The 20,065-nt window shown below is 40.6% G+C and overlaps 1 protein-coding gene across 3 annotated transcripts in view; it reads left to right on the top strand.

Moving 5' to 3' along the window:
• gan (gigaxonin) overlaps positions 1-20,065 on the top strand; it is a 130,992-nt gene that overhangs the window by 22,777 nt on the left and 88,150 nt on the right. For 2 of the 3 annotated variants that reach the window (XM_034175725.1, XM_034175726.1), the window contains exon 2: positions 17,693-17,927. In XM_034175725.1, the coding sequence (XP_034031616.1) occupies positions 17,693-17,927 (235 nt within the window). The remainder of the gene's footprint in view (positions 1-17,692; positions 17,928-20,065) is intronic. The other variant, XM_034175728.1, reaches the window with a different exon arrangement.

The raw sequence follows: 20,065 nt of genomic DNA, 5'->3' as shown, positions 1-20,065 counted from the left end.
TCTCTCTCTCACACACACACTCTCTCTCTCTCACACACGAACACTTTCTCTCTCTCTCTCTCTCTCTCACACACGAACACTTTCTCTCTCACACACGAACACTTTCTCTCTCTCACACTCTCTCTCTCTCTCTCTCTCTCACACTCTCTCACACACGAACACTTTCTCTCTCACTCTCTCTCTCTCTCTCTCTCTCACTGTCTCACTCTCTCTCTCTCTCTCTCTCTCTCTCTCTCTCTCTCTCTCTCTCTCTCTCTCTCTCTCTCTCTCACACACACACACAAACATATTCTCTCTCTCTCACACGCTCTCTCTCTCTCTCTTGGAAGGTGGTGTGAACATTGTAGTATGTACATTATGTTCCTTTGTCAATTGAAGAATTTTTCCATAGTTTGAAACAGTGTAAATTTGGTGATATTTTGTATTTTGTTAAGGTCGGTCTCATTGTGAACCCCAGGATCTGTTTGTCTGAAGATAATGGCAGTGCAGTACAGTTTGGTGTACTATGTGTGTAATTGGTGTCAAATGGTGAAATGTTCTTTGCTCAAGAACTTGAGTGTTGTATTTGATACTGTTCCTTTCCAAAGTAGAAATGGGGCCTAATATAGCTGTAAATGGTTAATTTATCTGTAAAACTGCTGATTTTGAGAAGGTCATGAAATGATTATTGTGGAATTGTAGTAATTTTCCGACTGTTCACTTGAATGCCTGTACTGGACAAGGCAAGGGAATCTATTGGCACAGCAGCCCCACCAAGACTGTTTTTCACCAGCCGCCACTGTTCTCTGTCATTACTAACATGTCAGTCACGACATTAGTCTAACTTTGTTTTGTCATTACTAATATGTCAGTTACGACATTAGTTTAACTTTGTTTTGTCATTACTAACATGTTAGTCACGACATTAGTCTAACTTTGTTTTGTCATTACTAACATGTTAGTCACGACATTAGTTTAACTTTGTTTTGTCATTACTAACATGTTAGTCACGACATTAGTCTAGCTTTGTTTCGTCATTACTAACATGTTAGTCACGCCATTAGTTTAACTGTGTTTCTCTGTCCTTACTAAGATGTTAGTCACGACATTAGTCTAACTTTGTTTTGTCATTACTAACATGTTAGTCACGCCATTACTTTAACTGTTTCTCTGTCATTACTAACATGTTAGTCACACCATTAGTTTAACTGTGTTTCTCTGTCATTACTAACATGTTAGTCATGATTAGTTTAACTGTGTTTCTCTGTCTTTACTAACATGTTAGTCACGCCATTAATTTAACTGTTTCTCTGTCATTACTAACATGTTAGTCACGACATTAGTCTAACTTTGTTTCATCATTACTAACATGTTAGTCATGCCATTAGTTTACCTGTGTTTCTCTGTCATTATGAAAATGTTAGTTACAACATTAGTTTACCTGTGTTTCTCTGTCATTACGAAGATGTTCTGTGCTAGGACCAATTTTATTCACTTTATACATGCTTCCCTTAGGCAGTATTATTAGACGGTATTGCTTAAATTTTCATTGTTACGCAGATGATACCCAGCTTTATCTATCCATGAAGCCAGAGGACACACACCAATTAGCTAAACTGCAGGATTGTCTTACAGACATAAAGACATGGATGACCTCTAATTTCCTGCTTTTAAACTCAGATAAAACTGAAGTTATTGTACTTGGCCCCACAAATCTTAGAAACATGGTGTCTAACCAGATCCTTACTCTGGATGGCATTACCCTGACCTCTAGTAATACTGTGAGAAATCTTGGAGTCATTTTTGATCAGGATATGTCATTCAAAGCGCATATTAAACAAATATGTAGGACTGCTTTTTTGCATTTACGCAATATCTCTAAAATCAGAAAGGTCTTGTCTCAGAGTGATGCTGAAAAACTAATTCATGCATTTATTTCCTCTAGGCTGGACTATTGTAATTCATTATTATCAGGTTGTCCTAAAAGTTCCCTAAAAAGCCTTCAGTTAATTCAAAATGCTGCAGCTAGAGTACTGACGGGGACTAGAAGGAGAGAGCATATCTCACCCATATTGGCCTCTCTTCATTGGCTTCCTGTTAATTCTAGAATAGAATTTAAAATTCTTCTTCTTACTTATAAGGTTTTGAATAATCAGGTCCCATCTTATCTTAGGGACCTCGTAGTACCATATCACCCCAATAGAGTGCTTCGCTCTCAGACTGCAGGCTTACTTGTAGTTCCTAGGGTTTGTAAGAGTAGAATGGGAGGCAGAGCCTTCAGCTTTCAGGCTCCTCTCCTGTGGAACCAGCTCCCAATTCAGATCAGGGAGACAGACACCCTCTCTACTTTTAAGATTAGGCTTAAAACTTTCCTTTTTGCTAAAGCTTATAGTTAGGGCTGGATCAGGTGACCCTGAACCATCCCTTAGTTATGCTGCTATAGACATAGACTGCTGGGGGGTTCCCATGATGCACTGTTTCTTTCTCTTTTTGCTCTGTATGCACCACTCTGCATTTAATCATTAGTGACTGATCTCTGCTCCCCTCCACAGCATGTCTTTTTCCTGGTTCTCTCCCTCAGCCCCAACCAGTCCCAGCAGAAGACTGCCCCTCCCTGAGCCTGGTTCTGCTGGAGGTTTCTTCCTGTTAAAAGGGAGTTTTTCCTTCCCACTGTAGCCAAGTGCTTGCTCACAGGGGGTCGTTTTGACCGTTGGGGTTTTACATAATTATTGTATGGCCTTGCCTTGCAATATAAAGCGCCTTGGGGCAACTGTTTGTTGTGATTTGGCGCTATATAAAAAAATTGATTGATTGATTGATGTTAGTTACAACATTAGTTTAACTTTGTTTCTCTGTCATTACTAACATGTTAGTCACAACATTAGTTTACCTGTGTTTCTCTGTCATTATGAAGATGTTAGTTACAACATTAGTTTAACTGTGTTTCTCTGTCGTTACTAACATGTTCGTTAAGACATTAGTTTACCTGTGTTTCTCTGTCATTATGAATATGTTCGTTACAACATTAGTTTAACTGTGTTTCTCTGTCATTGCTAACATGTTACTTAAGACATTAGTTTAATTTTGTTTCTCTGTCATTACTAACATGTTAGCAGTGGTGGGCACAGATCCGTAATCTGCTAACCGCTAATTATCGAAGATAATGCTTTCATTATCAGGTTAGCTTTTCAGATAACTTTGAAAACCATCATCGGACCAATTATCTTCCGATAAGTTTTGGTCTGATAATTTTTAGACCGCTAACATTTTTGCATACGTAGCTTTTTGTAGGCGATGCACAGTTCTATCCTCTGCAAACAGAGGAGAGCTGGTTCTCGAAGAAACCACTCTGTCCTCTGCAGGCAAAGGAGAACTGGTCATAGAAAAGAAAAAAACTCATTTCTTTTGACCCCATACTAACACGCTGGCAATATCACCCAAGTCATCCAGGGGCATCAGGGCCTTTCACACCAGACGTGTCGGAAGTGTCATGAATCAGTCTAAAAAGCATTATTTTCAATGAGACACATTGCTTTTTTTGAGGCGTCAGAAGCGTCGCGTCAAAAGCTGAGCTAAAGCGACGCCTCTGACGGGAGCACGCATTGCCGCTTGTCGGCAGGCTGATGCAAAGTTCAATCCGATCCAACTTTCACCACGCTGAGCTGTGACGTAGCTTTGCGCTGTCCAGTAGGAACAGGCTTCGGGCAAAACACGGAAGAATAGTGGCAGAATCCACTGATCTCTACAAAACAGATCAGTGCAGAAACCACTGATCTCTACAAAACCGAAACGTGTCATTTATGGAGCAGTTTTCTGAAGCAAGATCCTTGCAAATGTTTTTTTTTTTTTACCTCAAAATTTCTGATAAAAAAGTTTTGAACAGTTGTAATTAAAATAGCTAAATAAATAAATAAAAGGTTCTTTAGAAACCTTTCTTCATCTGTAAATTAAAACCACCTGTAACCTTGGACATTTATTTTTAGACAAATAAAATAACATGGGAATTTGTAAATTTTTATAAGTCTTGTAGTTTATTCATATCTCATTTCAACTAGAAAAACAGACACTGTAAATAAATACAAATAAATGCAACAGGAGATAATTTAACAATGACTGCAGTGTGATTGTAAAGTAGGATTTCTGTGACATAAACCTCATAGTTATTTTTTTTTTAAATTGTCATTTCAACTTGTAATTCTATCAGAATATGTGATTGCCTTTAATGTTGTTTTCAGGACAGAGTCATTTCTGAAATATTAATTTGACTAGTGATTGTGAATGTTTTAAAGTTGTGCACAATAAGAGGAGAGTTTAGATCTGTGCAAATGTCTTTTGACTTAACTTTGATTTTGGGGACATTTTTAATGATCCATTCATTTGTTGTTAAAATATAAAATGAAACAGCTTTTTAAAAAATAATAAAATAGTTGCTGTTTAAAGAGCCATTTATTTAGAAGCAGGTGATGTTATGCTGGGTTCTCGGGACCAGATGAAGGTGTCTTCTCCAGCTTGGTCCTCTGGTGTTGAAGACACTTGTCTCCTATTTTGAAGAGAAGAGATGTTTTCTTCCAACTGGACTTCATGTGTTCAGCTCATCAATGGAAGTTTTTGAATTACATCTGTATTTAGGTTGCCTGTACAGCAAATGTTCCTGATTGGGACAAATAAAAAAGTATTTCTTAAAATATAAAGAAACATTATTGTTATATATATATATATATATATATATATATATATATATATATATATATATATATATATATATATATATATATATATAATTTAAACTACGGGAAAAAATGCCTGAAAAAACCCCCCAAAGTTATTTAAATTTGAGCTTTTATGGTCTCCGAAAAAAGCTGCAGCTTTATTTGAAAAAAAAAAAAAACGGAACCATTGACAAGTTCACTCAGATCAACTACGCTAAAAGGCTAAGCTAACGTTAGCCGATCATTAAACCTTCACAGCAGTGCAGTAAACATCACGTTTTATTTTTATATTATTCTCACCTTAATAAAGCTGCAGAACTAAACTCCGTTGGTCAAACTGGGACTTCACATATATCCAAAAAGTGGGAGATTTCGGACTGAGTGGGTCTGCTCCATCACCCCAGCTGCCTGCCTCGCTTTGCCCAGGTATGATGCCCGAACCTCGGCTTCTCCTTGTGGGTCGGTCCGCTGTCGTTTTTGATCAATATCCCACCAAGTCGTCAGTCCTCCCTCGGTTGGCATCACTCCGAAAAGTAGCAAAAAAAAGCTTCTCCCAGCAGGGTGATGGGAGAATTGTTCTACTGCTGTTTTTTTAAAGCTTTTTTGTGGTTCTGTATATACAAATGCAAGATGGCGATCGCTTCGACTTTTTTCGGGTTGTGAAAACAGCCAGAGTGTGACATAGCCGCAATCTCCACCCCCTTGCCGCACGTTGGGAAGCTTTGACGCATGGGGTAGACTCTTCTGGTATGAAAGGCCCATTACAGTTTTAACTTATGGTTAAAATTTGAACCAAACTAATTTTGGACAAGTTATATAATTAACGTCACGTCTGAAGTTTTATAAAGTGAAAATATCAGATATATGTTTTAGTTTTAAAGTAATGCACTAAATTTGAAGGTTTTAGTGTTGACATGGTGTGTCCAGGTGCATTCTGGGTATTTCAGAACATTCACAACAGAAGAAATGCATTTGAGACACTCTGATCAGGCTCCACACGGATAACAGCATTGAACTCTTTGTATATTGTGCCTAAACTCTCATGAATATAGTCTCTGGGTTTATAGATGTTGTTATTGTGTTTGTTTTATGTAAAAATGCCAGAAGAAGCCCAGGTTGCTTCTCAAAGCCGAAAAGTCTGTTAAATTGCGATTCAGGCTGTGTGATATAACCGGCGTCAAAATGCATAGAACACTGCCATCGACTAGCGACCAGCTAAATCACAGTGATGTCAACCGCAGGATTTTAAAATTATCTGTAGGTTTCCAAAACCTGAGCACGGAACCCAGGAGAGGTCACTTAAAGTGATATTTTTTTCTGGCCATGATAATTTGTGCACACGTTTTCCTTTAATTAAGCCTGCGAATTAATAAAATATGCTCTCAAATTAATAAAATGTGCGCACATTTTCCTGGCCGTGATAATTCGTGTGCACTTTTTCCAATTTGAGAGCACGTTTTATTAATGTGAGGGCTCAATTAAAGGAAAACGTGCACACGTTTTCCTTTAGTTCAAAATGAACTCCATAATATGACCTAAATTGTCATCCTCACAACGGGGAGGCGCTTCGCCCTCAGCTTCCTTTTTAATGTGCTTAAACTCCAGATGATGCCATACTGGGTAGCGAGAGTTCTCTATATGTCCTTGTGTGCCCAACCATGACATACCCTGACCAGATCCATTTCTAATGGTTAAATGTATTACACTTGTCTCCTGGTTTGTTGACTCATAGCCAACATTTATGTGTCAAAACAATACTGAGTGAATGAGTACATGTTTTTACAAATTGTAGCCACGTTTAAGTAGATCATGCCCTTGTTGTACTCAAACGATGCTTAAAACATGCGCACAATATAATAAAACGAGCCCACAGTATAATAAAATGAGCGCACAGTATAATAAAATGAGCGCACAGTATAATAAAATGAGCGCACAGTATTTAATAAAATGAGTGCACAGTATATTAAAATCTGTGCACAATATAATAAAACATGGGCACAATATAATAAAATGAGCGCACAGTATAATAAAATGAGTGCAGAATATAATAAAACATCGACACAATATAATAAAATGAGAGCACAGTATAATAAAACGTGTGCACAATATAATAAAATGAGAGCACAATATAATAAAATGTGTGCACAATATAATAAAACGTGGGCACAATATAATAAAACGTGAGCACAATATAATAAAATGAGAGCACAATAGAATAAAACGTGTTTACAATATAATAAAACATGGGCACAATATAATAAAACGTGAGCACAATAAAATGAGAGCACAATATAATAAAACGTGTGCACAATATAATAAAATAAGAGCACAATATAATAAAACGTATGCATAATATAATAAAATAAGAGCACAATATAGTAAAATGAGAGCACAATATAATAAAACATGGGCACTAGGGCTATGACTGCAAAACATTTTTCAAAGTTTTCATTTCCCTGATGTTGCATTTGATGAACTTTTACCCATAGATCACTTTTTTGAAGTTTATTTCTTTGGATCATGAAAAAATCTCCCGCACCTAGCACCACATCACTTTTAAAAATACATGAGTTTACACAATACTATGTAAAAATAACGCAACAAGAAAAGAATTAACAAGTATCAAGAAATAACAAGAAAATATATACAAATATGGACGTTGTGAGAGAACAGAGAAGTTTCAGAAGAAGTCGGTTTCAGCATTTTATCCGGATATTCCACTGTTAAAGGAGATTTTTTTTTAATGAAAGACGTGCGGACGGATTGCAGCGTCGGCTCGCAGCCGTCGCGACGCTCCGCCACAGGAAAAACACCTCTGTTGGAAGCCTTAAGGACAAGTTGGAACATGTCCAGCTGTTAAACAATTTCTCATATACTCACTCCACTGAAAGCCATCAAAAGCCGCCTGGATTTTACAAATGGTTATCAACACGGAGGTGTTTTTCGTGTGCCGCCGCACCGCGCCGGCTGCGTCCCGATGCGCGGACCCATCCGCACGTCTTTCATTAAAAAAATCTCCTTTAACAGTGGAATATCCGGATAAAATGCTGAAACCGACTTCTTCTGAAACTTCTCTGTTCTCTCACGACGTCCTGGATCAATAGAGCCTGAAATGTAGAGGTTTTCAGCTTGAAACAGGCTGACGACGGCGCCTGAGAGCGCTGCGCGACGTCTCGTACCGTGGGAAGTCCTTAAAGCGACAGTATCACCTCAAAATCTCTCATCAGCCGTTAAAATTTTCACTGAAAACCAGCTTAATTTTTCGAACCGTGTCCACTTCGATGTGTCTCACAGGTTTAGAAAAAAATTTGATCAAACAAAGCGCCAGTCTCTCAGCAACTTCTCAGACAAAGGAATTCCAACGAGGGGCTGGACGACTCCTCCCACAAGGAGTGCTCACAGGCGGATGACGTCACCGACAGGCATGGAAAAACTCACGCATGCACACGAGGGTTCAAGCATGTCTGACGTAAAAACATATGAATGAAATCCATATAGTTTTTGAAAAAAATAAAAAGGACCTATACTTTGACAGCCCTCGTAAATAAATGAGAGCACAATATAATAAAACGTGGGCACAATATAATAACATGAGAGCACAATATAATAAAACGAGCCCACAATATAATAAAATGAGAGCACAATATAATAAAACGTGTGCACATTCTCTCCACATGTAAGTAAGTAAGGTTTATTTATATAGCACCTTTCAATATAGAAATCACAAAGTGCTTCACATAAGAACAGAGAAATTAAAAACAGCAGAAACATAAAACCATAAAAACTAGGTAAAAGCCAGCCTATACAAAAGGGTCTTTAGCTTCACTTTAAATGTTTCAACAGAGTCCACGGAGCGTAGGTCCAAAGGCAATGCATTCCACATTTTAGGTGCCACCACTTCGAAAGCACAGTCTCCCCTGGTCTTCAGTCTTGTCCTAGGCACAACCAATATGCCCAGGTCCGAAGACCTCAGAGACCTACTTGTCACATATGGATGTAATAGCTCGGTGATATAAGATGGCATTTGACCATGCAGAGCTCTAAAAGTCAGTACTAGAATTTTAAATTGGAGTCTGAAATGGATGGGGAGCCAGTGCAAGGAGGAGAGGATTGGGGTTATATGTGACCTCTTTGATGACCTCATCTGCAGCCTTGCAGCCGCATTCTGAACCGTTTGTAAGCGGTCCAAAGAGGACTTGCTAAGGCTAAAAAATAGAGAGTTACAGTAATCCAAACGTGATGACACAAATGCATGAATGATCATCTCCATCTCCGCCCGAGACACAATGCTGCGCAGACAGGCAACATTGCGCAAATGGAAAAAACAAGACTGTGCCAGGCGGGTAACATACGCGTCAAAATTGAGGAAGTGATCGAACGTAACACCCAAGTTCCTCATTGCTGAGCAAACAAAAGGGGCCAGAGAACCAAGATTCCCAACCACAGTGGGAACAAACTCGTCAGGGGCACAAGCAAGGACCTCAGTCTTTGCTATATTTAAGGACAAATAGTTGGCCGCCATCCAGTCACCAATAACCTCAACACAGTTCTGAAGAGCAGATACCCTAGAGCAGTGTTTCTCAACCTTTTTTGAGTCGCGGCACCCTTTTTATATTTACAAAATCCTGCGGCACACCACCAACTAAAATAATATTATAATGCTATTACCTCTGGTTTTGCGCAAAACCCAATTATCGCAATAGAAAATCGATACAGAAAACATCGCATTTCGAAAATCCTCAAGCATTTTGCGTGCGCTCTGATCTCAAGTAGGGCTGTCACGATTAGAAATTTCTGGAGACGATTAATTGTCAGACAAATAATTGCGATTGACGAATATATTGTCTATTTTTTTTTCTTTTTTTCCCCTTCTTTATATTCTACTATTGTAGTATAATTACACAACTCTGGAAGAACGTTTGGCTTCTGTGAGTGGAGAAACTGGGAATGGTGCAACATTTTTATTTTTATCTTCATTTTACATACAGTCCCAACTTTTTCTGATTTGTGGTTGTTTCTGTTGCATTTCTGAAATTGTTTCTCCTCATCAGTCATGTTTTGTGCTTAAACACTACATTAAGCTCAAGACTGAACAAATAAATACCTTTGGAAAATAACAGCTGTTAAAGTTCAGAGTTCTCACCTGCTTTTTGTGATCTGTGCGTCTGAACATTTTTTTTTGTGTATCTCAGTTCATTCATATATTCTCATTTTTTAAATATGTTTTTAAAGATATTTGACCATTTATTTCATCTCATGATCTCATAAATTCAGCATACGACGCGCACATGGTGTGAACAGGACGGTAACGGCAGAATCACACCTTTAGAGAAAGTTCAGAGAGAAGTAAAAGCTTCACGTTTTCGTTTTGTTAACATGTTCACTCCATTTAAAATCCTCTCTCTGCTCAGCGCTCGCTGCGCACTGAAAGTGTCGCGCCTGCATTCAGGAATCTCCCTCACCCACCCCCTCCCCTCCCTGACCCACCCCCTCCCTCGCAGTCTGCAGCCTGTTAACTCCGCGCGCGTGCACACACAGGCACAGACACACACACCGACAGCTCCGCATTTTAGACGGCTTTTGAAGGAGACGGTACTGTTTTAATCGGCCGTCAGCCTCCTTGTTATTGTCCCGCCTTAAGACGAGAGCGAGGCTGCAGCACAATGACGTCAGATTCTGAGTCGTTTTATGCTTTGTGGATAAAATAAATAATTTACTATAATCGCGAATATGAAAAATACCCACGGCACCCCTGACGATCGATCACGGCACCCTAGGGTGCCGCGGCACCCCGGTTGAGAATCACTGCCCTAGAGACCGTTTGAGGAGTGAATGAGATGTACAGCTGGATGTCATCCGCATAACAGTGGTAGGAGCACATGCAAAGCATTTTGTGATGACACTTCCAGGGCTTCGTACCTGAGAGACCCCACACGTGGAGATAAGAAAAAATCATAGATGTGACAGGTTTAGTTGTACAGAATCAGAATCAGAAAAGTTTTTATTGCCATATGACGAAGGGTCTGTCGGCGGGTAGTACGTAGACCGAAGTTCGCGGTAGTTCCGGCTGTTTTCGCGATGGCAAGGGGCGGAGCATTTCGCCGGCGTTTTGAGCACCGTACTAGCTGCAAATACGCGGATAAAACGCCGCTAAATCCACCGAATAAAGCGGAGTTTTGACGCCGTAGCATCCGGCACACGTCAGGCAATGGGGGTTAATACCCAGTTGTATCCTTTACAATCGCAGGTTAAGACACGCGTGAGAACGGCGGTGTTCTGCTGCCGCCGTTAATGCCCTGTGTACCGCTGGATTTATCCAGGCAAATCCTGCGTTCCTCCAGGAACTTTTGTATATAGGCACCACCCCCAGATTATAATAGGCTGAAGCAGCTGTCACTGCAGGGGGAGGGAGATCATCTCTCAGCCTTTTCTTTTCTCTCCTTTTTCCCATCCTCAACGTGTTGCTCGTCTCCACCACAGGGCTGCCCTCTGCTTCTGAACCAGACCTCTTGGTAAGTCCTTGCCGCTGCCAATTTTATTTTAGGAGGCATACTGGAGCTTCTCTGCACAAATATCTGGAGCTGGCCTCGAGTGAGAGGCCTGCATGCAGCGCGCTAGCATTTTTATACTGACCGCCGCCTATCGGCCGTTTGGAATACCGTTAACTGGGAGGTGGCGTTTAGAACAGCGTACTGTCCGCTAGCGCCGCCGTTTTGTCTGCCTCTGTCGCCGGTTAAAACACCTTTGAGGACGCCGATGTGGGCTCTATCGCCGTTTTACACGCCGTTGGTTAGGGATACAACGCCGGCCGCCAATTACGGCGGTGTAAACTGCGGCACTACAGGAAGGGGCGGGATTACACGGCGATTAAAAAGTATCAAACACTGTTGTTCGTGTTGTCTCCGTTGTCAGGCCACTTCTCCGGGAGTGCTCTCGGAATTATTCGACATGTTGAATAATTTTTTCGGCGATTCCCGGTGAAGCCGGAACCAAACCACACCCCCGTGCACCGGCGTTAACTACGGCGTTTGATCCCTAAAACGGCCCGGAAGGTACAAAATCTCTGCCGGGACACTTCCGGGAGAGTTTACCGTCTATGTGTAAACGTGGCTTAAGAGTCAAGCTTTCAAATGAATTAAAGCTCTGTCTGGGTTTTTGATTAATTAATAAGCTGGAGTGGAAGATTGCTGCTAATCCTCCCCCTCGGCCCATGCTACGAGCATTCTGACAGTTAGTGTGACTCAGTGGTGTTGACTCATTTAAACTAACATATTCATCCTGCTGTAACCAGGTTTCTGTAAGGCAGAATAAATCAATATGTTGATCAATTATTATATCATTTACTAACAGAGACCTAATGTTTAATAAACCACATTTAACTGTTTTAGTCTGTGGTGCAGTTGAAGGTGCGATTATTATTTTTTCTTTTTGAATTTTTATGCTTAAATAGATTTTTACTGGTTGTTGGTTGTCTGGGAGCAGGCACCGTCTCTGCAGGGATGGGGTATTGGGGGGATGACAGGGGGAGAGAAGCTGCAGAGAGGTGTGTAAGACTACAACTCTGCTTCCTGGTCCCAACCCTGGATAGTCACGGTTTGGAGGGTTTAATAAAATTGGCCAGATCTAGAAATGAGAGCTGCTCCATCCAAAGTGGGATGGATGCTGTCTCTCCTAACAAGACCAGGTTTTACCCAGAAGCTTTGCCAATTATCTATGAAGCCCACCTCATTTTTTGGACAGCACTCAGACAGCCAGCAATTCAGGGAGAACATGTGGCTAAACATGTCACTCCCGGTCCGATTGGGAAGGGGCCCAGAGAAAACTACAGAGTCCGACATTGTTTTTGCAAAGTTACACACTGATTCAATGTTAATTTTAGTGACCTCCGATTGGCATAACCGGGTGTCATTACTGCCGACGTGAATTACAATCTTACCAAATTTACGCTTAGCCTTAGCCAGCAGTTTCAAATTTCCTTCAATGTCGCCTGCTCTGGCCCCCGGAAGACAATTGACTATGGTTGCTGGTGTCGCTAACTTCACATTTCTCAAAACAGAGTCGCCAATAACCAGAGTTTGATCCTCGGTGGGTGTGTCGCCGAGTGTGGAAAAACGGTTAGAAATGTGAACGGATTGGTGGTGTACAGGGGGCTTCTGTTTAGGACTACGCTTCCTCCTCACAGTCACCCAGCCGGCCTGCTTTCCCGGCTGCTCGGGATCTGCTGGGGGACAGCTAACGGCGGCTAAGCTACCTTGGTCCTCACCAACTACAGGGGCCTGGCTAGCTGTAGGATTTTCCAAGGTGCGGAGCCGAATCTCCAATTCGCCCAGCCTGGCCTCCAAAGCAACGAATAAGCTACACTTATTACAAGTACCATTACTGCTAAAGGAGGCCGAGGAATAACTAAACATTTCACACCCAGAGCAGAAAAGTGCGGGAGAGACAGGAAAAGCCGTCATGCTAAACCGGCTAAGAGCTAGTAGCTGTGCTAAGCTAGCGGATTCCTAAAAACACACAAAGTGAATAATGTGTAAATAATTTAGAGGTGATTCAGCAGAGGGAGTGCTTTAGTTATCTAGTTATCTAGATCAATCTAACTACGCAGATTAAACAGCTAACAGGTACAGCAAAACTCCGCTAACATACATATTGTATTAGCATGTATTATGTATATGTAGGACTGCTTTTTTGCATTTGCGCAGTATCTCTAAAATTAGGACTATTGTAATTCATTATTATCAGGTTGTCCTAAAAGTTCCCTGAAAAGCCTTCAGTTAATTCAAAATGCTGCAGCTGGAGTACTGACGGGGACTAGAAGGAGAGAGCATATTTCACCCATATTGGCCTCTCTTCATTGGCTTCCTGTTAATTCTAGAATAGAATTTAAAATTCTTCTTCTTACTTAGAAGGTTTTAAATAATCAGGTCCCAGCTTATCTTAGGGACCTCATAGTACCATATCACCCCAATAGAGCGCTTCGCTCTCAGACTGCAGGCTTACTTGTAGTTCCTAGGGTTTTTAAGAGTAGAATGGGAGGCAGAGCCTTCAGCTTTCAGGCTCCTCTCCTGTGGAACCAGCTCCCAATTCGGATCAGGGAGACAGACACCCTCTCTACTTTTAAGATTAGGCTTAAAACTTTTCTTTTTGCTAAAGCTTATAGTTAGGGCTGGATCAGGTGACCCTGAACCATCCCTTAGTTATGCTGCTATAGACTTAGACTGCTGGGGGGTTCCCATGATGCACTGAGTGTTTCTTTCTCTTTTTGCTCTGTATGCACCACTCTGCATTTAATTATTAGTGATTGATCTCTGCTCTCTTCCACAGCATGTCTTTTTCCTGATTCTCTCCCCTCAGCCCCAACCAGTCCCAGCAGAAGACTGCCCCTCCCTGAGCCTGGTTCTGCTGGAGGTTTCTTCCTGTTAAAAGGGAGTTTTTCCTTCCCACTGTCGCCAAGTGCTTGCTCACAGGGGGTCGTTTTGACCGTTGGGGTTTTTCTGTAATTATTGTATGGCTTTTGCCTTACAGTATAAAGTGCCTTGGGGCAACTGTTTGTTGTGATTTGGCGCTATATAAATAAAATTGATTTGATTTGATTTTTCAAGATGATAATGCATCTTGCCATAGAGCAAAAACTGTGAAAACATTCCTTGCAAAAAGACACATTGGGTCAATGTCATGGCCTGCAAACAGTCTGGATCTTAATCCACTTGAAAATCTTTGGTGGAAGTTGAAGAAAATGGTCCATGACAAGACTCCAACCTGCAAAGCTGATCTGGTAACAGCAATCAGAGAACGTTGGAGCCAGATTGATGAAGAGTACTTCAGTACTTAAATCCATGCCTCAGAGACTGCAAGCTGTTATAAAAGCCAGAGGTGGTGCAACAAAATACTAGTGATGTGTTGGAGCGTTCTTTTGTTTTTCATGATTCCATAATTTTTTCCTCAGAATTGACTGATTCCATATTTTTTTCCCTCTGCTTGGTCTAAAAAAGTAACCGTTACTGACTGCCACAATTTTTTTCCTGATTTCTTATAGTGTTTCTTAAAGCCAGAAAGTTGCTATTTGAAATGACTTTAGTTTTGTGTCATGTCTGTGATCTGCTTTTTTTTCTACAAAATTAAACAACTGAATGAACATCCTCCGAGGCCGGTGATTCCATAATTTTTGCCAGGGGTTGTAGTTTCCAATTCACCCAACCTGCATGTCCTTGGATGTGGGATGCCCACACACACCTGATTGACACCTTTAGGCTCCCGGTTTAATACCAGAATAGATAAAACATGAACAAAATACTAATTAGGCCCGTGCCTCTCTGTGGCTAATGTTAGCTCCTTGCTAGTCAAAAATGGGTTGGTTTGGTTCCCATTAGTCTGTGGCTGGCATAATCAAGCTTCAAGCAGGTTCTATCATTTCTGGCTAAAGCCGGTTTGATCACGGTAGAAAGGCCCTGCCATTTGAAGCTGCTCCCTCGTGGTAGCGGTGGTCTTCTTTGTGACGAATCCCAGTCGACGAGCCCCCAGGGTTATGCTCCTCTTCTGCTCAGTGGTCTATTAATCATAGTATATAGCCTGAACAGGCAAATTAACTTGTTGAACACAAACCTATATTTGCCAAAACAGAACGGAGTGCTGTCCTATTAGTTAGCTAAATCTTCTTCTTCTCTTTTGTCAAGGTTTTAACCCAACTCGGTGCACTACTACCACCAACTGTGGCGGGGAGCACAGCAAACAACTGTGAAGCAGCTACAATGATATTAACAAAATAAGTTAATATTAAATACTTCGAATTGCAAGTTTGGAAGTGACCAGTGAAAAAAATATTATTTGTCTGTGAGCTGTTTTATTTACATGTCAATGCTTCCTGCTCATGCATGTTGAAAAAATTGTTTTGTGAATCAATTTTTAATACCTTTAATGTATTTTTCCTTATTTACCAAAATGTTAAAGATATTATGCTTTTATAAAATTTGGCTAAATGTATGTAACTCTGGATAATAAGCTGCCATTGCAATCTGTTTCCATAAAAAACATATTTTTGGTAGCTGAAAATCACAGTCTGCAGTGGCTTAAATTATTTTGCAGAAATTTATATTCCAATTAACAGAGTGTGTGTTTATGCAAGTTGCCTCAAGACATGTTTCTGAGTTAGCTCTGTCAGTTAATCACAGTAATCTTGAAATTATATATTCAGTAGGTCTGAATAAATCATAAATCACAAGTCTTGGTTACCGTGGGAACCAGAGTGCTTCAATTATTTCCTATTGTTCATTCTACGTATGTTTGCATACATAATTTAATAATGCATAATTTAACATTATGCGTACATTCTATGAACATTTGATGTTTGCAAATGTTCGCTTACGTTTGTTTAATATTCGCTTCCATGCAGACATTAGACAAACATCACGAACATTACATGAACGTTTGCAAACGTTGGCTTCACAGAGCGCTGAAACCATCTGGCTGCTGATCTCTCTGCTGTTTGCACTTAGATATGAAGAAACTGAGAAATATATTTTGTGTGTGTGTGTGTGTGTGTGTGCATACGGTACTTTTCTTCTGTGTCTCTCTGCGACAGCAAACAAGTAAAGAAAAATAAACAATTTTTTTCGTTATCACTATGTTACCTAATAAACAATTATCTCCAATCCACGTAATTTGCTTGCTGAGAGAAAAAAGTGTGGCTTCATGTGGAGCGAAAAGCAGAAACTTATCAGTTTTGAAAGTTGTGTGATATTTCCTGTGCTCAGACTGTTTTAGTGTGTGTGGTGGAGTGTTTTAGCATGTGTGGTTAGTGTGTGGTGTAGTTATTTTATTTATTTAGTACATTAGAATAATCAGGCATTTGGAACAGTGCATCAAGTCTCTGTCTTTTTTTTTTTTTTTTTTTTTGAACTACATGAAGATGATTGAAGCGCATAGTGCGTCATCAGAGTCTGAACCAGAGCGTGATCAATCTGATGATGAAGTGGACTTTATTGTTCTGGTCTGGACGAACCAGAGCAGGTGGATCCACCAATCTGTGCACACAGATCAGCACAGTGGATCAGACTGTGCATTTCTCGTTTCATCATCTCCAGGACTCGGTGCTGGAGCAGAAGCGCACGAGTCCTGGAGGGACAGTAGGGTGGAGACACACACTATCTCAGCTATCAGCAGGCTCCAGGAGTGGAGAACACAGGAGTTCAAGTACAGAATCCCCCCCAAAGTCCAAAACAACTTTGTCACTGTTTTTAATGCAGTATGTGATAATGAAAGAAAAACTGTAAAGTCACACAGGTGAGCTTGTGTTGAAAAAAATGACACCAAACAAGGCCAGGTAAACAGTTTTTAAGGTAAATCATGAAGGTAGAACCAAATTAGTTAACAACGCTCAAAAATAGCCAAAACTCCAGAGGGTTAAGCAAAGCTAAAGTTTTCCCTGCTTGTAATAGCTAAAAAATGCTATTGTGTTACAGTTCATGTTGTCTGTGTTTATAGTTTTGCTCCTTACGCACATCATTAACCTCCTCAAATTCGCTGGGGTGCTGGAATGAATAGGCACCCAATGGTGTCACATAGTCCTCTTGTCAGATGCACTTTTGAGTTATCTAAATCCTGCTGCCTCCACCTGTGTGTGTGTGGGGGGGGGCATTAAAAATAAATCTCACCTACAATGCCAAATTGGTTAGGCTGGCCCTGCTCCGGATATTACCCTTATCTGAGAACCTCATTCCAAATCCAGCAGCACACGTTACCCTTCTGGATGAGGAGGCTAATGCCAGAAGCACAAAAACCTCCCCATGCTGCACATCAGAATCTCAGTCATTCAGTTAACTTGATTTGATCTATTTCAGTTTAATTCAGAACTCTGTTTTCATATATTTCATATATGAGATGTAGACACATTGTTTTTGATTGTTTCAGATTTTCCTTTTAACATGATTGTAATTGTGTGTTATGTTTGTTGTTGTCATGGGTGAAGACTGTACCGTAATAATAACTTTCAACATTTCTCAAACTAGGCAACCATCACGTCTGTAAACAGGATTTCCAGGCTGTGGAGAACTCTAACATGCCCGATACAGCATCAAGTCTTCCTGGTTCAACAGTTTCGGACCCACAACATTCCCAGAAACTCTTGAGAGTTCTTCAGTCCTTCTGGGAAGAGAAGAGTTTCCATGATGCACTGCTGGTTGTGGATGGAGAAGAGCTTCCTATCCAGAAAAACATCCTGGCTGCTGCTAGTCCATACATCAGGTCAGAAAATATCATGTGGTAAAGTGCTTTGTGACATCTGTGCCTTTTAGATGGAATGTGCAGAGGATGCTGGGAGGCAGAAAGTAAGTAAGTAAACTTTATTTATATAGCGCTTTTCACAGACAGGGGTCACAAAGCGCTTTACAAGGTAAAACAATAAAAATATACAGTAAAACACTCAGTACTAAAAGATTATTGGCCATGAAAAGCCTGTTTAAAAAGTAGAGTTTTTAGTTGCTTTTTGAACATCTCAACAGAGTCCAGGGATCGCAGGGACAGAGGGAGTTCGTTCCAGAGACGAGGCGCTACGGCTTTAAAAGATCGGTCTCCTCGAGTTTTAAAGGAGGTTCGAGGAACCATCAACAGGTTCTGACCTAAAGATCTGAGGCTGCGGGCTGAGGTGTAAAGTCAGCAATGTAATCAGGAGCCTGACCATGTAGTGCTCTGAAAGTCAAAACCAAGATTTTAAAATTAATTCTGGAGGCAACAGGGAGCCAGAAACAGCAACAGTGAATTATTCCTGTTTCATTGTTGGACTTTTATGGAGTTAAATTTGTCTCATTAATACTTGCAAATGCACAGAGGCGCAAACTATATCTGTGCAGTTAAATGTGAGTTTAAGGCGACGAGCTGCAAATGTGCGCTCCCGCGAAGCAGGTGATCTTCACGGCAGGGGTGCTGAATTCAGCACAACAGCCCCCACCCGTCAAAATGCATAGAACAACACTGTCATCTACTGGATGGAAATGTGAAAACATGCGACTTCTATATTTGTGAAATTCTGAGCAGTTTTGTGCTGAGAATGTCTCAGTATTGCGCAAGTGAGCAACACGATGAATGTGTGTGATCAGTGATCTACAAATACTGAGTCACACTTCGCAAACAGAATGCTTTTTTTAAATGAAAAAACGATATATTTCCAAATACACATTTATTTGTAAAAAGCAACACACTAGTTACAAATCAGAAATTTGTGTTTGTGGATCACAAAACGTGTACAAATCGAGGAGTATTTGTAAATTGCCCTCTGTGCATTTGTGGGTATGACAGTGTTGCTTTGTGTGAATCGTGAGCAGTTTGTTTGTGGATTTGGGGGATTTTTCTGTTGGGGTGGCCAAATTTCTGCACCTGCCTAATTTTGCTTAAAGAATTGTTGCACACTTTCTGTAAATCCTATAAACTTCATTTCACTTCTCAAACATCAGTGTGTTTGTCTGCTATATGATATATTGAAGTGATATTTCTGATCCAAACAACCAATGATTTATAAAGGAAAATCATGGAAATTAGCAGGGGTGCCCAAACTTTTGCATACAACTGTATTATATCTAATCATTGTTAAATTGGCTGTTAAATTAAAACAGTAAAACTGAAAAGATAAAATACAGTGAGGAAAATAAGTATTTGAACACCCTGCGTTTTTGCAAGTTCTCCCACTTAGAAATCATGGAGGGGTCTGAAATTTTCATCTTAGGTGCATGTCCACTGTGAGAGACATAATCTAAAAAAAAAAAACTTGGATGGCAGACCTCTTTGGAACACCATCGGCTGTGAGTGTTTCTCCGGGTGAAACTGGAGTTGCGTCAGGAAGGGCATCCGGCGTAAAACTTGTGCCAATTACCAATGCGGATCTGGCTGTATCCACTGTGGCAACCCCGAACAAAACCGGGAGCAGCCGAATGAACAACAACAATGTATGATTTTTTTAATAATTTATTTGTATGTTACTGCTGCAAATAAGTATTTGAACACCTGTGAAAATCGGTGTTAATATTTGGTACAGTAGCTGTTGTTTGCAATTACAGAGGTCACATGTTTCCTGTAGTATTTCACCAGGTTTTCACACACTGCAGCAGGGATTTTGGTCCACTCCTCCATACAGATCTTCTCCAAATCTTTCAGGTTTGGAGTTTCAGCTCCCTCCAAAGATGTTGTATTGAGTTCAGGTCTGGAGACTGGCCAGGCCACTCCAGGACCTTGAAATGCTTCTTACGGAGCCCCTCCTTAGTTGCCCTGGCTGTGTGTTTGGGGTCATTGTCATGCTGGAAGACCCAACCATGATCCATCTTCAATGCGCTTACTGAGGGAAAGAGGTTGTTTGCCAAAATCTCACAATACATGACCCCATCCATCCTCCC

The sequence above is a fragment of the Thalassophryne amazonica genome, chromosome 8, assembly GCF_902500255.1.
Source record: "Thalassophryne amazonica chromosome 8, fThaAma1.1, whole genome shotgun sequence".
NCBI classification, from domain to species: domain Eukaryota; kingdom Metazoa; phylum Chordata; class Actinopteri; order Batrachoidiformes; family Batrachoididae; genus Thalassophryne; species Thalassophryne amazonica.
This window is presented reverse-complemented; position numbering and strand designations above follow the sequence as displayed.